At 42.4% G+C, this 21,440-nt stretch overlaps 1 protein-coding gene and 1 long non-coding RNA gene across 2 annotated transcripts in view; one reads left to right on the forward strand and one right to left on the reverse strand.

Annotated features, from left to right (window-relative positions):
* Positions 1 to 21,440, forward strand: part of LOC144823795 (uncharacterized) — a 184,706-nt gene that overhangs the window by 63,887 nt on the left and 99,379 nt on the right. The window lies entirely within an intron of this gene.
* Positions 19,884 to 21,440, reverse strand: part of PIGV (phosphatidylinositol glycan anchor biosynthesis class V) — a 145,482-nt gene continuing 143,925 nt past the window's right edge. Inside the window, exon 4 of the mRNA XM_078682635.1 lies at positions 19,884 to 21,338. Within this exon, the coding sequence (XP_078538761.1) occupies positions 21,036 to 21,338 (303 nt within the window). The 3' untranslated portion in view covers positions 19,884 to 21,035. The remainder of the gene's footprint in view (positions 21,339 to 21,440) is intronic.

Raw genomic sequence — 21,440 nt, forward strand, 5'->3', positions numbered from 1 at the left:
CTTTATTTGGGTGCCATTTGCGTACCATTTAAATGTTGACTATTTTGGACCCACAATGCGGACCACTTTGGTTTTATCTTCATTTAATTCCAAGTATTCATGTTCCAAATAAGTTACTAAGTTGTTAATCATCCTTTGCAGGCCTATTGGCGTTTGACTCAGAACAACAATGTCATCCGCATACTGCAGGAAAGGGATTGGGATTTTTGACAAATAGGGTGGATGGCCTTCCCGACCTCCATGTGACTGACGATGTCTGACATATATAGGTTGAATAAACTTGGTGCCAATACACAGCCTTGTTTCAGACCCTGTTGTGTTGTAATTTCGGCGGTGATGCTGCAACCATCTCCCAATTTAACTCGAGCCCAGGTGTTACTGTACAAGCTTATAATTGCCTCCAGCAATTTCTTCGGGAGGCCCCATGATCTTAATTTTCCCCATAGTCGGGTTCTGTTCACTCTGTCGAAGGCTGCTCGCAGGTCTATACAACAAGCGTACAGTTTTGTCTTCCTTTTTTCTGCTTTTTCTTTTAACAAAGACAGGGTTATCAGGTTTGTTAATGTACCGGTTCTTAGCCGGAAACCCGTTTGAAACATCGGTATTATATTTGTGTATTCCATCCAGTCTTGAAGGTGTAATAATAAGCATGACCCATATAATTTAGCCTCCACATCTGTCAGCGAAATCAGCCTGTAGTTCCCAGGCTCATTGTGATCCCCTTGTTTAAAAATGGGGTGAATTATGCTCCCATTCCAAGATCTGGGCAGTTTTTTCTGGTTGTAAATTGTGTTAAAAAGTGGTGTTAAATAGTCTGCCCAGAATTCAGGCGAATGTTTAAAGATGGAATTTGGAAGCCCATTGGGACCCGGTGCCCCCTCTTTTTTCAGGCGATTTATTATTGTTTTTAGTTGGTCTGTTGTTACCAGGGTTTCTGGAAATGTGTCTACTAATTTCTCTAATTTACTAGTGAGAGTGAATTCAGGTTTCCAATTTTCACAACCCACAGTTATCTTCTGAGTTTCTTCTGGAGGTCTGTTTCCTGTTCTTAAGATACTATCTGCATGTTCGGAGTTTCTAGTGCACGTTTCACAGTCTCGTATACATTGTCTGTTTTGACCATCTGCCCTATCAATGAACATTTTTTTCACATGTTGGATCCACTTACATTCTCCAATGCCTGCCTCCTGTGTTAAGGATTCAGAAAAGGGGGTGGTGATGAACAGAGTGTCTGAATTAAGCAGACCACTCTTACCCAGTCCAAAGATCAGGGCTTGATCCATCACCGTTATTTAGCTCACTGCCCCATCCCAGCTCAGAACCTGGCTATATGCAAATTAGTCTGTCCCTGGCCCAGTGCATCATGGGAACAGGGCAGACCAAACTACCAAGTCAATTCTTCACCAGAAAGGAGACAAGCTTCCGGGGACCGGTTTCTGCCATTTCAGGCGTCGTCGGCCCGGCTTGCTTGAATCCTGATGGAGCAGTGAGCAAGGGACTCATGTCTGAGTATACCCTTCCACGCTTATGGTGGACAAAATGATTCAGAAAAGGGGGTGGTGATGAACAGAGTGTCTGAATTAAGCAGACCACTCTTACCCAGTCCAAAGATCAGGGCTTGATCCATCACCGTTATTTATCTCACTGCCCCATCCCAGCTCAGAACCTGGCTATATGCAAATTACTCTGTCCCTGGCCCAGTGCATCATGGGAACAGGGCAGACCAAACTACCAAGCCAATTCTTCACCAGAAAGGAGACAAGCTACCGGGGACCGGTTTCTGGCATTTCAGCCTCTTCGGCCCGGCTTGCTTGAATCCTGATGGAGCAGTGAGAAAGGGACTCATGTCTGAGTATACCCTGCCACACCTATAGTGGCCAAAAACGATTCAGAAAAGGGGGTGGTGATGAACAGAGTGTCTGAATTAAGCAGACCACTCTTACCCAGTCCAAAGATCAGGGCTTGATCCATCACCGTTATTTATCTCACTGCCCCATCCCAGCTCAGAACCTGGCTATATGCAAATTACTCTGTCCCTGGCCCAGTGCATCATGGGAACAGGGCAGACCAAACTACCAAGCCAATTCTTCACCAGAAAGGAGACAAGCTACCGGGGACCGGTTTCTGGCATTTCAGCCTCTTCGGCCCGGCTTGCTTGAATCCTGATGGAGCAGTGAGAAAGGGACTCATGTCTGAGTATACCCTGCCACACCTATAGTGGCCAAAAACGATTCCTGTGTTAAGGAGTCACCCTTTGTCAACTTATTGATGATACCCCAAAATGTTCGGGCGTTTTTGTGTTTCCCAGCAATTAGTAATTTAGTCCAAATTTCATTTTGGTATGATGTTTTTGCGTTACTCAGCACGGTCTTGTATCTTTTCCGCATGGCTTTCAGTTTCAACTTGTCTGGTTTTATTCCGCTTTTTATATTTAATACCTGCTTCCGGACTTCTCCTGCGATTTTCCTTTTTTCCTCTCTCAAGGTAATATTATACCAAGGCTTTTTCCCACTACTGATTCGTTTCGCGTTATGATTTTTGATTGGGGGGCACCTTGTTACGACTTCACATAGGTATACCCATGTTTTTATTGGGTTTTCTTTTTCTTCCGGTGTTAGTCTGAGCAGTTCGTTTTTGAATTTATCCATTGTTGGGTTTATTTCCTTTCCTCCCCATTTCAGTTTACGCAGATTGAATTTTTCAGTAAACTGATTGATGTTGTTTTGTTTTTCAGTCTTACTAACCCCCATTTTTATTTTGGTAATTAGTGGTAGGTGATCACTTTCCACACGTTGCCCTATTGAAAATGAGCTCACCTTTGATATTAAATTTTTGCTCATTATTGTGAAGTCTATTGTTGACTTCCGGTTTCCACTTACAAAAGTTACAGGTATGCCATTGTCTCCATTGTCGTTCTTATTCAGGATAAAAAGGTCCAATTCACCAAGAGCTCGGATTATTTTATCATCTTTCGTTAAATTGCTATTAAAATCCCCCGAGATTATCATGGAATATGACTCATGGGCTTTTTGCAATGCCTTGATCAAAGTTAGTAATGTTATCAATTTTTCATTTTTCTTTTTCTTTTCAGGGTGTACATAAACGTTGATCAATAGTAGGTTATGAATACATGGACCCTGGTCCAACTTCTCCGTAAGTTTTATTACTTGTATCCACTTTGCCCCAGTGTCTACTTCTTCTGCTTGCCATCTGTAATGCTGGGCGATGAATGTTGACAAGCCTCCTCTCGGATGACCAAATTTTGATAATTTTTCGGCGAGGACGTGAAACTCAATATAACCCGGGATGGAAGTTTGATACAAGTTCCAGGTTTCTTGTAGCAATATTAGATCGTGCTGTTCCAAGAAATTTATGGTTTCTTGGTCATGCCCCATGCTATTAAAACCGCGAACGTTCCAGGAGCAGAGATTGATCATAAGAGGGTTTGTATCAGTTAAATCATTTTGATTACAAACTGTTATTTGTAACGTTGGTTTTCTATTTTCTTTTAAATGTTTAGGTTTGCTAGGTACACTTATTGCTCAAAGCCGATGCCACCCAGGACCAGTCAATAGTTTGTTCCTGGGCTCCTCCTTGCACCCCTGCCTTTTCTTGTCTTTTTGTGTTTTGTAATATTTTTCGTGGGGTTACTGAGCATGCTCCCTTTAGACATGTTTTTTGTGTATTCACCTCTTCCATTTTCCTTTTGCTTGTAGTTGTGTTTTTTAAAAGTGGGAATGGGTATTTTTTCCGTTCTTCCCGCCTTAGTCTTATGCCCCAAGCTTCAAAGGACGGGCTCATAGCAAGTATTCTATCAACTATGTCCTTAGACGACCAGATGGTTAAAGACTCTTCTACTTCTGGTTTGTTTTTTGTGTTTTTAAATTCTACAGACAGAAGGTTTTGGGATGTAATGTCGTCCAGTTCTGGTATTTCTCCCAGCAGCCGCATTATATTACCTCTATTCAAGAAGTCTTGACCCCCTGTTGTCTGGTAATCTGGTGTAAATACCAGTTTGTCTTCTGTTATTTGAGAATTCCATTTTGCTTCTTCTGATTTTGAGTCTTGTGTTCTTTCTCCATTTATGATTATTCTTCTCCCTTGACTCAAGGTATTTATTATTATTTTTTCATTGAAATCGGCTGTTCTTATAGGGTGAGTAATAGGTTCGTTAATCCTATCTGAATTTTGTTTATAATCCATATTGTTTATTTGATCTGTGATTTTATCATTATTTCTATTCTTGAGTGTCTGAGTGCACACTATTTTTATTTTTGTTTGATCAATACTGCAGGTTCGTCCTTCTTCGTTTGAATTAATTTTTATTGATGTTCTTAAATTTCCTTTTTCCTCTACACTTTTTGACGATTGCCTCTGGTTGGCTTTGTTTATTACATTTTGTATGTTGTCCGCATTGATTGCGGCATTTTGATGTCCCATTCCTTGATTTAAAGATTTGACCTCAGGTATTTGCATTTCATCTGGCTGATGAATCGTTACTATCCGATTTACACAGGGTTCTTGAACTAAAACCCTTCCATCAACCTCGTCTTGAGAATTATCTATATCCTGAGCTCCTGTTGTTTTTTTTTCCAAATGTTTATTCCATTGCATTTGTTTTGATTTTGTATCAGTAGGAACTATTGGTGATTCTGTATTCTGGATATTCCCATTCATTGCACTTGACTGGGCTGGTTGGTCTGGGGACTTGACTGTATGCTCAGAGATGGTTACTTCAGAAGCTGGTTTCTTTTTCTTAGAGGAGGTATGATGAAAGATGGGGTACATATGAGTGTCTGTTGTAGGTTGGAATTTAAGTTGTATCCTTCCTTTTCTAGCACGCTTTCTTTCTCTTTTTGTTAGTTTGACTTTAGTTTGAATTGTTACATTTCGTGCCTCCTCTATTTGACTTACTCCATTGTCGGACTTTTCTTCACTTGTCTTACTTGGCTGTTCCTCTACGTAGCTGTTTTGGTTAGGATCAATTTCTATCTGCTGACTACTACTTTCTAATTCCAAATTTGTTTCCTTAGTATGACTCGTGGATATGATGTTTTGTTTTATATCCACTGAAGATTGGACCGCCCTTAGGATGTCATTTAGTATGATCGGTAAATTTGACATATTGTCCACTAATTTGCCGTATATGCAGCTTGGCTTGATGATCTCTGTATGGAGTCCCTTTTCGACCCTCCCTAGAAGCAGGGTTGCCATGTGGTCCAGCCGGGTGTTTATACCTGAAATGTGACCCGCAATAAGGTTTATTAGGTCGATTTGGACATCCATTTTATCTGACTGGAAATTCAATGCTTTAATTGCTTGATCTAAAGTGTTTATTAATGTTTTACCCCATGTGGCCTTTTCATCTTTTCTGAACGGTATTTCCAGTACCTCTGACTCTTCGTCCGACTCACTCATAGATGATATCGTAATTGGAGATTCTGGGTTTCGGTTGTTATTAGATCTTCCTCTAGTTTTGTTTTGGCCTTTATGCAATGGGGTAGATTCCAGTCTTCCGTTACTACTGTGACCGTTTTCCTGGTCTCCTTGTCGTCCATGACTAGTTTGTAGACCTTGGCTGATCTTTGAGTATGCTTCTAACTGGGATTGATTGTTATTTTCTCTTCCTGTGTGTCTGTCCAAGCTTATGTCATCCGGTAGGGAAAGAGAGGTTAGCCATGAGTTGTCCTGTGGGGCTGTATGCTTTGCCCCCAAATTATTCCCCGTTATCGTTTCTTTCACCTCTCCTTTATCTATGATCTTTATTTCCTCGATTCTTTCACGAATTTGGGAGTCATTCCTGTTTATTTGGGCTATTACTACAAGGGACTTGCAAGGGCCAATATTGCTGTTTTATTTTGCCGAGGGCCTGGATGTTTGTAGCTGGTCTATTTGATTGTTTATTGGACTATTCTCATTATGAGTACTTTGCGATTCATTTTTTTCTACCTTCTTGGTGATAGATTGATCCTGCGTATTCTCTTTTGCGCATGGTACCGGTATAATTGGGCTAGGTTGGAGGTCTTGTTCCTGCGTTGGTCCATAGATGGTCGCCATGGGGTCTTTTAGGTAAAAGAATTTTTTGATCCCAATGTTACTTTGGTTTGGGCTTGGAACTGCTAGTTCAGGTGCCGACACTAGTCTCTCTCTTTGTACTATCCTCTTCCTTTTTCTACTTGCCTTTTGTGCGCCCTGGTAAGTATTTTCGCGTTCTTTTTTGACCTGATACTTATATTCAGCCGCACTTTTCCAGATCTCATTCTTTCCAATTTTATTAAGGTCCGTCCGGCCACCTATGCCACCTCTGCTCCACTTTCCTACTCCACCTCCACCTCCAATCCCCCTCCCAAGCCTGTCTGCCCCCCTGTGAGTAGGAACAGTAGGAACAGCTGCCGAAAGGGAGGGTAGCGAGGTGTGGTAGTGATTATGTTGTGTAACGTTTCGGTGGGTTGTTTACTGGTGTAAAAAAAGGCACTTGGGAAGTCAGTGAGAGGACAGAACACAAGAAAGACACAAAAAGAACCCCCCTGTCTAGTGTCCAGTGCCCTGAACGCTGCCTCCGTTACAGCAGCTCCTTCGCTGCTCGGCTCCTCTCCTTGCCTCAGGTTTGATTCAGTCCGTGGTTCGATCTCGATCTCTAGCGCCTCTGCAGCCAGGACCCTTTTGGCTAGGGAGGCAGTTTATTAGCAGTAGCCCCACACTAGCTGTCAAGAAAGGGCTGTGAGGGGGCTATTGGTGAGGGGGCTATTGGAAGAGCCCATAAAAGCAACTAGTTGCAAGCGGGGCACTCGGGGGAGACATATGAGCAAAATCCGACCTAGTCAGACCCGCCTATGTCAAACCCCCGGGCTCTTACTTAGCGGCCGCCTCTATCGGCGGCCGCGCTCGCGTCTTTGCCCCACCCTCAGCCTCACCTCCTTTGTAGTTGCCGGTCCTGAAACCGGTCCTGACGCCTGTGCAGCTGCAAGAAAGGGCGGCGAGCTGCGGGGAATATGGAATCTCTCCCATGCTGAAAGCACTTGCCGAAAAGACCGCTGCCTGCTACCTTCCAACCACCTCGGCTGTGGCTCGGCTGCGGTTTCGGCTTTCTCTGTTTTTTCCGGCGGCTCGGCAGACCCGCTCTGCTGATCCGCTGCGCTGCTCCGCTGATTCTCCGCTAACTTCGTTCAGCCCGGCTTGCTTGAATCCAGTGGCAAAGTGAGCAAGGGACTCACGTCTGAGCATACTCTGCCAACTTATGGCGGACAAAGCGGTACAAAAGGGGGTGGTGATGGACGGAGCATCTGAACCAATCAAACACTCACACGCAGTCAACAGATCTGGGTTTAATTCATCACCAGGATTCTAAGACAGTTATGAAGGCTACGATTTACAAGTTAAGAAGATTGTTTCCAAATGTTAAAATGGGAGAGAAGGTTTGGTTGTTTTCCATGATTTTGCCCACTCGAACATTACCTAGTCAGGAATCGTCCTTCTTTGGGCCCTTTGTTATAACCAAACAAATCAATCTAGTTGCCTTTAGGCTTCGTTTTCCTAATTCTTGGAAGATTTACCCTACTTTTCATGTCTCCCAGCTGAAGCCTTTTGTACCTTATCCTTTTTGGTGGCTCGCTCCTCTTCACCCTATCATGGTAGATGTGAACTGGGAAACAAACTCAGTTAAACATGTGAGTCCTAAATTTTCCGAAGTCGTTATATTTCCTCATTCACTGGAAAGGCTATCCTGTTAGTGAGAGTTCCTACAACTTCAGTCCATGATCCAAGACTGGTTCATCAAACTTCTTTGGCCTTTACTGACAAACTTGGAGGCTCAGAAGGGGGTATCCTGTTGCGTCGGTGGCTGCCTTTGTGCCCAAGCACTGCAGTACTTGCAAAAGACCAAGGTTCATGGGGCTCAGAAGATGGCATTCAAAAGCCACAGGAGCAGGTTGGGAGAGTCTCTCACCTTGCCCTGTTTCCTCTTATTCTCATGGGCTTCTGGCTGCTGCTCCTACTTTCTTCAACTCCACAATGCCAATCAACTGCCTGAGGTTTTGCAGCTGTATTTTAGACCGACTCCAAAGCTAGTCCACTTCAGTCTTTCGTTCTCTTTTCTTTTCCCTACCATCATGGCTGACCCTCCCTTGGTTTATTCCTGATTTTCCGAATCCATTATGTTTCCTGTCATAAGGTGTTTGATGTCATTTAATTTTCCGGTTCGTTTATTATATAAATCCCTCAGTCTGGTTGGAAGTTGCACCACAAAAAAGCTGTGTTCCTTAACTTGTTTTCTTGCTCCCTCCACCTGCTGATTATGACTGTTGCTTGTAGGGACTTCTTTGCCTGGATTCCTGACTCCTGTTTTTTTCCAATCTTGTGAAAACTTCAACAGTAAGAAAGATTTTTTAATGGCTTTGGCTTTTTCCTCCTGTGAAGGTGGCAGCTTCTTGAGAGCACTTGCCTACCACGTATTCCTGTGTGTGGCGACTTTGTCTTTTGGACACAGTCACCCTTTCCTCGAACAGTGGAATAACCAGATCTGGATTACAGGTAAGCTTCCAGCTATGAACAAACGTCGAAGTCAGACTGCAAGTACTCCAGAGTAAAATCCTATGACCAGCTGGACACTGAATGTTGCTGAGCTCATGGTAGAGGGATTGGGATTGATGAAAGAGTTTGACCTTGCCTATCAAGAACCTGTGCTGGTGCTAGCGAAAAAAGAAGCATAAACAGTGATTATACCACCTTGCCCAGTAGAAAGGAAACAACAGTGGTGTTCGTAGAAACTATAAAGTCATACCATGTGGCCCATACTGCACAGCAGACCACTGCAACATCTGAAGCCACTGCTGACTATGCAACTGCGGACGATGTCATAGAATGGGTCCTAGTCAGAAACCCCCTAAAGATGAAGAGCAACTGGATTCCAGTACAGATCAATAATTGGTAAGCACGGAAGTGACTGATAAGGAAATAGCAATGCCATCAGCACCATCTAAAGAATCAGAAAATTAACCTAATGAGAATCGAATGTGTTTCACCAACAAAAACAGATAAGATTCTGATTCAGAAGTATCAGAATATGAGACTGGTCCTATAAATAAAATATAAATTAATAAATTAGACAAAAATCAGGTGAGGCAATGATGTAATTGCCATCGGGTAAAAAGGTAGGTAACCAATGTAGAAGTATATATGAGGTCACCTTGGATTCATGTGTGAATAGAGTTAACATTGGTCACTCCTGAACTCCCACATCACATGGTGAATGCTGAATACATTTCAAAGTTTTAGGATCCAAATGTAGCAGCTGAAAAGCTAGGTCAATGGAAGTGTGTCTCCAGTAAAAATTATAGTCACCCTTTTTCGAGATAGCATGTACTGGGTGGACTTAGAATAGCAGACTATAGGACACCAGGAAAGACTGTTCAAGAACACGTTTCCCTTGAACCAAGATGACATCTTAACTCCAGTCCCCTTCACAATTGATTGGGATAGCTACAGAGTGAAAAACCTACTTGCAGATCTACAATCATATGCCTCCAGGTATAATGCAGATCACCACCTTATAGTGGACAATTCATATGCTTACTGGTAACTGCATATATCAAATGCTAAATAGACAGCATTGCGATATCAATAACAGGAACACTGCCCAGTTCCAAAGAGGGACGATAAGCCTGATATTGTTGAAAAACGTAATTTGTTCAGGACTATATTCAAAGATGAACATGATTGTAAAACATATTTCTACGATCAGAATAATACAAACCTCAAGTGTTTATTTTTAGGCATCACGTAATATAGGCATTTGATTTCTTGGGAAAATACACCCAACTATGGTGGTTTGGAATAAAATAATACACGTAAAAATAGTATAGGGTCCTGAGGGCTGGCAAATTCAGGGACCAGATACATTATTGCCTGCATGCTAGTTATTTTGTATTTCTGAATGACAAAATTCAACAAACTAAAATGTTCGGTTTCACTAATACTGAGGAATTATCAACATCATCAATTCCAAAGGCAAAGTATTCCCAGTTTCCAAACTGGAGAAGGAAAAGAGAATTAAGTGATGAAAAAATGCAAATGTTAGTTGCTAACTGGTACGCATATGTATGCATCTACTAAATCAATTATATTAGGAATTCACAGAGAAATAAATGTCAAAGATTTGCTAAGGCATAGCCCAACATGTGTACACATAACAAGAGAACATGACTGTTTACGTTTTTCTTAAATTTCCAAAACAAAAAAGAAAAATTAAATGAGATTCAATAACAATAACCGAACTGTCTGCAAGCAGAAATCTGCCGGAGGAACTATTAAGATTAGAGAAAATGGATACTAAACGTATTCAGGGAATATTTAAAGTAACCGATGTTGACCTTAAAAGGATGACAGAAACTCTATATTCATTCTCAGAGAAGGCACTGACTGCTTTTAAAATGTGAAAAAGACATTAGTTACAAACATTTCAAAAAAAACATAAAAATAGATTTGCATTGTAATCTTTGCGGGTGCTGAAGTTGCATAGAGTACCATGAAGTCTTCTTTATGATTCTGTGATTTTTATCCTAATAATTTAAGTCCCCACCAGACAATGTAAAGCAAAAGAGATTTAACATATAGTATAGTCAAAGCAGAAGTTTAAATTGTCTTCTTTTACTCCTTAAAAAAAGCAGTGTATTACATTGTAAATTGATGGAAATAGTACAATACCAATGACTGTTTTACAATGTTGAAGTGATCTCACAAGAAAAAACATAGGACGGTATACAAAGCTAGTGAAGTCTTTTGAGCAAAATACTTGGGAAAATTCTATATTCCATGCACTACTTCTTTAAAGATCAACCCGAATTATTAAATAAAAAAGCCCTTTGTGGGGGAGGAGCTACGCTAGCAACCAAGATGGCCGCTTAGGTTCCCGGCTCCGCCGACCTCCGTCTCCTGCCAGATGATCATGTCATCCATCCTGTGTCTACGCCCGACCTCCGTGTGGATGAACCGGTGTACAATCCGAAGGTGCAATCCCGAGAATTTTACTGGCTTGTTAGACGGAGTTACGTCGTGTTTCAGTTTGCGGCCTAGCCCAGCTGGAAAGCCGGGGCCTCGAGTACTGGCCCAGCCGGGTTACAGTTGAACAACACCGGCCGTGGGAATCAGCCACGGTCCGGTCTATCGCTGTGGAGGTTGTCTTTGCCCGATTTGATGGCGGTCACTCTGGTTGGATGAAATCGGAGGAGTGGCGACGTGACACGACGGAGGCTGTGGGCAGAGGTCTCTGTCCCGAGGACCCGGTTTGCCCTCCGCCGGTGTTCGGTGAGTCGGGGTCTTCGCTCGTGGTAGCGAAGCGCAGATAGCTGCCGTGGTTAACGATAAGTCGCCCTCCGCTGCCATCCATTCCGCTCTTGCCTGTTCCCCCGGAGAGACCGGGCTCTCTGGGGGAAGTGATCATGGTCGATATTGAGCGAGGAGAGATGGGCTGGACGGAGTGTGAGCCGTCGCTGAGAACTGTACTGGCAGCCATTGGGGCGCTTCATTCACATGTGGATGCCCTTGTTCACAAAATGATAGCAGTTACACATGAGACAGGGCGTGTGAGACCGGACTCTGTTCCATCGCAAGAGCTAACACTAGCTAAGATTCCCAAGATGGTCATTTTAACTGCGGACGAGGACCCTGTGCGGCAAGTGGTGTTGGAACCCTCGGTCGGAGTATTGGATAATTGCGAGCCTGGTGCTTCGAATGGAACGCTAAGCCTAACATCGCTGCTGACTGTGGGTGGACTAATCAGTGTTACCTTCCCAGAGACTCCTCTTGATAATTGTTTTCGGATCAAGACAACATCTTTTCCCTCCCTGGCGGTTACATTGCGGTCTCGGTGGAAAAAATACTGGAACTGTACGTCGGTGAGGGAGATCTTCTGTTCGGAAGGGGTTCTCAAAGACTTGACATATTTGCTTCGTTTCGGACTGAAGTTTTCTGAACTCTTTTCGAACTTTGATTCTCCTGTGGATGTGGTGTGTCGACCAGGAGGGGTTCGCATTTTAGATCAGAAAGGCCAAGGCTGAGACTGATTGACTGGATCTGATATTGTGGCCTTACTAGATGAGGGATTTGCTATTGTTGTATTTACGGGAGGTTGGGCGGTGTTTTACAACTTCCCCTGATTTGCTTTTTCTGAGTTTTCTGTAAAGAATCTTGTTTCCATCGCAGGGGTTGTTTGTTTCTGGCGGGGGGTAGGAGGGACCGGGAGCCCATATGGAAATGCCCTCCTCCATTTTCTACTTTTAGAATTAGTTAGATGGGGCGACAGGCACACTGCTAGTTGGGATTAGGCGAAAGCCATATGCAGGGGTACAGGGTGGGGGGAGGGGCTTTTTTTCTGTTGTATTGTCTTTGTTTTCGTCTTTATGTTTCATATCCTGTCAATATCCTGATATTGGGTGCCTTCCTGATGGGTTATCTGCTTGGTGGGTAGACGGGTCCTGGGGGTGGTATCATTTGTACGGATTTCAACAATGTTTCGCTTTTTATTGCTGCATACGGGTTGCAGTCATAGTTTTGTCAACTGTTTTACTGTACTACACTTTCTTGCCACTCGAAATTACCCCACTTATGATAATCCTGTTTTTATAGGTGGTGGGCTTGTGAATAGTGCTGATTAGATTGGACTTATACTTGTTATATTTCATATGGCCGCGCGCCATTAACATCTCCTGATTCAACTTCTGCCCTGGGGGAAATCCGTCTATTTTGCCATATAAGTGTATACTTTTGTTGTTCATTCCGTGATGTAAGGCACCTGCTGTAGGTTTTTTTCATGTTTTTTCAACTAATAAAAAGATATTTTTTTTAAAAAAAAGCCCTTTGTGACTAGCTCTCATATAAACACATAATTTAAAACAATGACTGCAAGACAATAAATTCAAATGATATTTGCAAACTAAAGGTTTCACCGAACATAAAAATTACTGAAATATTTTGACAATAAAAAATGGTTCACAAATAGTAACGTTTACAAAAAATTGCTGTTCACTCAGAGGAGACTACATTGATGCAATGACTGAGTGAGATAACTGAATGTTGTGGTTATAAATTATACCCAGCAACACAAGAAGTGGTCACTGTAGTTCAACGGCCAAATTCCAATACAAATACTAACAAGTTAATTATGCAAATTTTGACAACTTGTCAAGCATATATTCATTATTACTAGGACTAGATTTAGTGCCAGAATCAGGAAGAGATCCCTATGCAACACAAATTGAATACAGTGCAAATACAATATGGTATATCATGAATCAGCTTCCTTTTACAGAAGGATTGTGAACTTTATTCCAAGTTCTAACACAACAGAAATAGTAACACATTTAAGAGCCACTAGAAAGAGGATATTGAGAAAACATTAGTCAGCCTCTCATGCATTAGGATATGTACTTTCCACTTTTTTCACAGGTCTGGCTGCTAGTATAGTAGTGGGTGTGATTGCACTGATCATGTTGTTGATACTGAAGGAATTAATTAAACTCAGTAGACCAAGTTTGTCCCAAGCATGGATCCGTTGATTAAAGAAATGGGTTAACCCTGTTAAGTAAAGAAATGGGTTAATGTCAACCATCACTGACAAGTGTAATGAACTGACAAGCATCTGATTGTTTCTGACCTGAGAGTTGTCCTGTGGAACACATGGAGGCTATTACTCGGCTTTCTGCTGATTCACGAAGGTAACATCAGGAGGAAATAAGGTCTAAAGCACTGAGTATCAGCTTAAAGGCGTTGAGCTTCTTTGCTCATGAAGCAGTTCCATTACATAAGCGTAACTATAGGTGTAATACCGAAATGATAACAACTGTTACATTGTATACAAGATAGGGGCAAAGGATTATCAGTCTGATGACCGGCGCACAAGAAGGAGGTGCTGTGTGTGGCAAGGAATTCCTGGTAATATATACACGTTATATACAAGCCAGGCCTGATTGCGTGAATGCACTAATTTCTTTGAGTATGCATGTGACAGACATGGGTCCTAGAAAGCAAACTAGCTGTTTGAATGGTAACTGAAACAAATGTATATACAATCACCGTATTTTATTCATAATTACAGTTTGACAATAGTTGCATTAACAAAAGAGAGAAATTGAAACTTTCTGATCTCTGAAAGTTGCATAGCTACGTGTAGTGATTCCAGTCAAGGCCATCCTGCCTTTTATGGAGCTGACTGTAGAGGGAAATGAAATGCTTACATTTTCTTGCATTCTGAGCACTTTTTGAAAAGGGAAGTTTGTCAGTGTTCCCAGGTAGTGTTGCCAACCCACCCAAATCCAAGGACACACTCAAAAAGATTTCCTCAGCCTAAAGGGGATGTAGGTTTTTGCAACTTCCTATGGAAAAAGGGAAAACTGACAAGGGTCTCACTCTTCTCTGTGATGAGTAAGGCTTATCTGGATCCAGAGTGCTATAAGTAAGGCAACCCTGCCAGGGATGCTCTTATCTGCAGGGGCTATTTGTAGAAATGTGGACCCTCACTTGGACCTCTGAAAGCAGCATAAACACTGCAGTTGGTGTTTTATAATGAAATGTTATTTATTATGTACAATTAGCATGCACATCTTGTGTATCAGAAGGACAAAAATGATTGTAATCTCAGCAGCCATAGAATAAAATCAGATGGACATCATAAACACCAACTAATTTATATCACACATCCCTACTATCTGTAATACTTGTTCTAAACATGATCTAAAGTGTTTGCCTATATTATTATTATTAGCCTCATAGTAATATGATTGGCTGAGAGATTAGTATTTTGCCTCACTATTTTATGCCAAGCCATGCACTATCCACACATACCTTTAGAAAGCCCCCAACCTGTAGTTGGTAACGACTCGCTGGCATTTCCACTAAGCAACCCGTCATGGTGTCTGCCCCTTCCAAATTCTTAGGTCTCTTTATAACATTCTCTACAGTGATTCTCTATTTAGAGGGGAGGTAGAATTGATGCACAGTTTCCTATATCGGCATCAATGCATGAACAATGACTTGGTTGCAGATATATCCGACAGGCAAGCAATTGTATCAAAATGCGCTTCCTTCCACATTAGCTCTGTGCCAGGCAGGATAACCTTGTAATGTTGATCACTTCACATAGCTCTCCAGGCAGAGGAATGGAAGTTCCCTCTTCGCTGCATTTCAGTGACTTTTGGTAGAGTGACTAATTTCATCCTGCGTATAAAAGAATATGCATTGGGTTGTGAATAACCTGCTTTGGACGAAATGTGCTTCAGTGCGTATTCCTGACAGAAGAGGTTCGATGGCCCATCATGAATACATGAAATTTCGGAAATTAGCATTTCCTTGCATGCTGAATTAAAAATGGTTAACAAAAAGGATGAAGATGTTTAAATATGGATTACATAGGACTCATTGGACAATGAATACTTTGATCTGCTTATGCAGTAGCGATTGTGCCATGGTTTGGGGCACGAGTTTGTGTCCCAGCGTTGTGACTTGTTGTATCACGTGCCACTGGGGCTGGGCACGCTACCATTGAGCACGCTTTTGAGAAGCTTGGAATAATACAAGGTGTAACTTGAAGTAAAAATGGTGTGCAACCTACCCTTAAATAATGTCTACAATTTACTGGCCCCATTGGGTTAGCACCCAAATAAAAAGGAACATAAGATTAATGTAGAGGATTCTACAAACCACGTGCAAGGCGGATCCTCTCATTTCGTGCAGCATGTTTATTTTTCGAGGAAAGTCAGAGATTACCTGGAACTGTAATATTAAACAAGGAATCATGTCTTTCACTGTGAACCATACAATGACGTATTAATAATGTGGTGTTCTTTTAAAGAAAAACGAGTTTAATGTGATTTCAATTCAGGCGATTTTTTTACATATAGGGTGGCATCTGGGAGTTGTAGTTAAGAGGCAATCCGCAGTAACTGGAGTATGCCAGGTGCTCATCATGGCGCGCAGACGGGAGGGTTAACTTGGAAGAAGGAGGGGCTGTTGGGTTTAAAGATCAGGTGTGTTGGAATGCAGAGTGAAACTTTCTTTGAGACGGAGAGAAGCGATTGAATGTTTTACAGCAGGTAGAGCTTTCAAAGACGAACAACAGAAGGCATGTATTGAGAGTAGTGAGCTCCGGACGTGCAGTTAACTTTACCTGTACTGGGTGTGTTCGAGATATGTAAGGCAGTAGCAGGCAGCTGTGAAGTTTAGGAGTGACTGAGAAGCTATAAAGCATGTTTTGGTTTAAAGCACGGGCGTTCAGCCTGTTTTTGGCTAATTGAGAAGCGCAGAGGGTTAAGGGATGAAAGTTTCAAGAAGAGTGACGTAAGGCGACAACGACGTGGGGTAGGGGATTAATTTGATAGTTGAAGAGACCGGATTGGTGAGTTAATAATAGAAGGGGCGACGCGGTGGTCACATAAGAAACACCAGATTAGCACTGAATGTTTACAAGTAAGTTAACAACGAGGGGAACAGTATAGTTTTCCAGTTATAGCATCGTATGTTTTTTGAACAGTTATGGTTACCACTTTCAATACGCAAATAATTGAAATTAATGTAAATTTTGTATGTGTAGTGGCATATAGATTTTTAATGGATGCTTAATTGATCTTTCCAGTTACCCCTGACGAAGGGCCCATGAAGGCCCGAAATGCATTGGGTTGTGAATAAACTGCTTTGGACGAAATGTGCTTCAGTGCGTATTCCTGACAGAAGAGGTTCGGATGGCCCATCATGAATACATGAAATTTCGGAAATTGGCCTTTCCTTGCATGCGGAATTAAAAATGGTTAACAAAAATGATGAAGATGTTTAAATATGGATTGCATAGGACTCATTGGACAATGAATACTTTGATCTGCTTATGCAGTAGCGATTGTGCCATGGTTTGGGGCACAAGTTTGTGTCCCAGCGTTGTGACTTGTTGTATCACGTGCCACTGGGGCTGGGCACGCTACCATTGAGCACGCTTTTGAGAAGCTTGGAATAATATAAGGTGTAACTTGAAGTAAAAATGGTGTGCAACCTACCCTTAAATAATGTCTATAAAAGAATATGGGCATCTTGCACACTGTTAGCTATCACCGTTCAAAGCATTCGTTTTCTAGGCCCTAAGCATTCAACATGCTCACTCTGGAGAGTTTGTGCACTCATGTAGTTCAAACAATTTAACATGCTCATGTCATCAAAAAAAGCCCTGTCCAATATTTTAGCCGCAATAAATGAGCTGCAAATGAGCCCCCCACTACATAATCAGTGGGGACAAACGTGTGGCAGAATGCTAAAATTAGGGCTGGGTAGGACAGAAAGCCGAATTGTTGAGAGGTACATGCCGAGAGAATGATTTCCGATTGTAGGCCTAGTGGCTGCATATGTGAGGATACGGACATTATTTGGCATAAGAAAGCTTTTCAATGTATAGACTAGGGATGTTTAGGGTTTATCCACATCTAGTTGTGACTGCTGAGATGTTTAGAATAAGTATCACTATTCTGACACATCTGATTTGCAGACAAATTATGCACCATAAATAACTAATCTTCGTAAAATACCAACTATTGTGTGGGTTATTTGTTTCTGGGAACCATGGTGAGGTTTGAACTACAACACCCCCTACAGAAGAGAGCTGCTCTGACAGGTTGTCTTACACCTAATCTTCCCTATGCAATAAAGCATAACTCAGAAAGAGAAGTGAAAGGCACCCGCCCATTCCCCTTTTTTCAAAAAGGATATGACACATATTTCATTTTAGGGCTAATGAAATCTACCAAGTGTAGCCACTCAAACTGTGGGGAACATGGCATACCAGAGAGCATATACAGTAGTTTTTTTTAACCCTTCCTTCCTATGGGTCGCTTGTCCTTTCCTGATAATGATGGTTTATACTGTACAATACAGACCACTTCAAAAAAGATAATACGTGCGACTGTATCTCTTTTCACAGTCTCTGCAACACCTCATGCTTACATACAGCTACTAATTCACTGCACCCAGTTTGAAACAGGTCTCTAAACCTTACTCACTGTCTCCCATACTACTGAACACTGCTAAGCCACTTTCCTAGCAATTTATTTAGATCTCTTCTTGTAAGGCATTTTATACAAGCTAACCATGTTTTCAATCCTAACCATATCCCCGATACAGTAGATGTTCTAATGAGGGTACATTGCATAATATCACTTTAAGTATTATACCGACAGCCCGTGGAATTCTGCTGGATTGAAGGGACAAATTATGTGGTAGGAATGAATAAATCATGCAGCAAGAATAGGCAAATGATGAGGTTCATCCTGTGGCAGTATTATCCTGCTATTTTTGTCATTTTAACTTAGCAATCACTAACTGAAGACTCCAGTTAACCTCTGCACAATGCCTGCCACTCCTTAGTACCATGTGTGATACTTATGGTTTAAGTAACTTTTGATTTGAGCCAGGAATGTTTTTTGCTGAATCTGGAAATAATGCCGCATTCTTTGGATTATGCTTATATTTTCAAAAAACAAGGGGGACCCAATCAGTGCCCTAGGGACCTTGGGCAATCAATTATTATGAAAAACAGTGGTCCATAGGATTAAGTTTTCACAAAGACAAATGCAAATATAGACTCCAATTAGTACTATATTGACAAGTTTTTCAGTACCCAGCCGGGTCTGAAATTTTATTTCAAATATAAACAAATTTAAAAGACCATCAAGGAGGTCTAATGTGACAGTTGATAGGGTACAAGCCTGTACCTATCCGAAAGTACACTCAAAAGAATTCAAAGGTAGGAAGAGAGCAAAAAAAGGAGGGTAAAGAATATCAGGCAAAAAGAACAGCGGAGCCAATTGTCCCTTGCATCAATAGCATATTAGCACGGCAAGTTCAGACAACCAATTCATGTAACAGTGTAAACACAATGGGAAAGTTACAGAATCGGAGTAAGTGTCGACGGCGTTTCGATCCCCGGCTCCTAGTGAACTGGGATCATCATCAGGACTGTAACAATGTATTGCCTGTATGTGCTTTTTTTAAAAAACCTTTCCGAGCGATCTACATCAGCCTCCTGAGAGTTTTAGAAGAAATAGTGGGATGGATGGCTGGTACCTCGGTGTCCTATTCCGGTAGGTTTTTGGGGGGTTGCTGCCATAAATTCCTATCTTGTGATGAATACCGCTTGAGAGGATTCAAGAATCATGGAACTGTGTAGTGTATATTCCACCCGCTTAGGCGTATACACTTTGATTTCAGAGTCTTAGCACGGAGTTAATAGTCCTTTACTCGCGATCCGAGTAAGCTGCAGGCGGTGTGCACAGTGGCAGTGCGCCGGCTTCACGATGATACGGAAGTGAACTCACAGTTCCATGATTCTTGAATCCTCTAAAAAAAGCATTACACGCTCACGGGTGACCTCACTCTCCCTGGTTTACCCCTTGGGAGAACGCAACTATCGAGCATCACACTAAGAGTCTTCTCTCTCTCCCGCATGTGGCGCTGGAACCCAACCAGGGAAGAACGGGCCTCTCCAAAGAGAGAACAGAGACGGGCGAGTCCCCCAAGACCCCACGCCCTAGCCGCCACCTTGGACCCTGCCGGCCTAGCCAGAGAAAGACTAACACAAAGAAAGAGAAAGACCTTTATAAAAATAAAACCTCAGTTACCCCGCTCTGGTCTCCGTGTCCCTCCTTCTGAACCGCCACAAATGGTTTGTCTTTTGCTCCACTTGTCGTGACCCCAGGACCTTTAAATCTAACACTTACTGTCCAAGAGATGTGCAGAGGGCCAGGCACGTAGTTTGTTATACATAGCTATAATGCCGCATTAATGTGTTTTTTAACTAGCTGGGTACTGTGAAGAAGGACACTCCATGGAACCTTTAAAAAATAAGAGCCAGCCTCTTAGGAGGTGAAAATCTACATTGTAGTACAATATGGAAAACAACCAGTCAAAGTTCATGTCATCGGAATTGTGCCCCAAACGACAGGTATCTCTCATTGAGCCTAAAATATGTTACAGATTCTGTGTAATTAAGGGTATCAAATAAGTGCACATATCATTCTTGTTTTCAGGCCATTAAAATCCTGTTCTGATTAGTGAATGCATGTTTGGATGAGAGGAATGCCTACTGTAAATTACAGTGTGTTTTCACTAGTCATGTAACTTTACAAACATTGAATATCATTGTTTTTAGAGCTTTTTTTGTAAAAATAAAGAATGCTTCTTTTTTCCTTTTTGCGTACGCTTGGCCTTCATATAAATATATCCACTTTTGTGAAGTAAATGGTTAGGTGCCTAGGGATTTGTTTGTACAATTTTCTCTCATTGAGTCTACCAGCCAGCTGATATTATTTTAGTTAATCGACTTCTGCATGATGGAGTTTCCAGTGAGCCAGGTGCAGAAAAAGGGGCCATATACTAGTTCCATCTCACAACATTTGATTTTCTTCTGTGCAGATCCCAATTTGATAAAAGGGTCTTTGGTGGGACACAAAAGGGTACTGTGCCCTGGCAGCTCCCATCACCATATGCCACCCTCAGAGAAAACTACAGTATTCTGTCAAGAGAGAGCAGCCATCCCCTGGCAGTGGAGGCAGAGGGACACCTGGACTGTTTTCACCTTATTCCTTTATCAATTTAACCGCGCCAGCTGAATGTAGAGCAGGCATGCCAATCAATTTAACCGTGCCAGTTGCACGAAGAGCAGGCACATGGCCATCAATTTAACTGTGCCAGCTGTACATAGAGCAGGCATTCCAGCAATTTAACCACACCAGCTGCACGGAGAGCAGGCATGTCCATCAATCTAACCATGCCAGCTGAAAATAGATCAGGCATGTCCATCAATTTAACCATGCGAGCTGAAAATAGAGCAGGCATGTCCATCAATTTAACCAAGCCAGATGAACATAGAGCAGGCATGTCCATCAATGTAACCATGCCAGATGCACGGAAAGCAGGCATGTCCATCAATTTAACCACACCAGTTAGACCAGGCATGTCCATCCTCTGTCTGTCTCCTTATGCCTTCTTGAACACTCAGGTGAGATTTTCCATCAAGTCCATGGCAAGAAGTTACAGAAGAGGACAAGTCCCATGAGCCAGTAGCACAGGAAGTAGCCCATGACTGCCTTGGTCACAGCTTTCCAGCGCCTCCATCCAAGTAGCAGGTTCACAATAGGGTTCTTCACAGCCACAGCCCTGGGCGGTGTAGACAGCAGATGAAGAGCAGGCTTCCGGGTTGCTTCTTCACCCGGCAAGTCCGGTGAAGGGCCCCACAACCCTGGCTCGGCCTCCAGGAGGTGTGCAGCAAACCAATAGAGGACCGGGGAGGAGGAGCCAAGGAACCGCGTCAGCACCTGGAAGGAAGAGCAGCAGAGAAGTTAAGGGAGTAAACAAAGGTTGCCTTGTTAGAGAGACTCAGATACTACTCGAGCGGTTTGATTACTGTTCCAAAAATG

Source organism: Lissotriton helveticus, chromosome 3_1 (assembly GCF_964261635.1).
Source record: "Lissotriton helveticus chromosome 3_1, aLisHel1.1, whole genome shotgun sequence".
In the NCBI taxonomy this organism is placed as follows: Eukaryota; Metazoa; Chordata; class Amphibia; order Caudata; family Salamandridae; genus Lissotriton; species Lissotriton helveticus.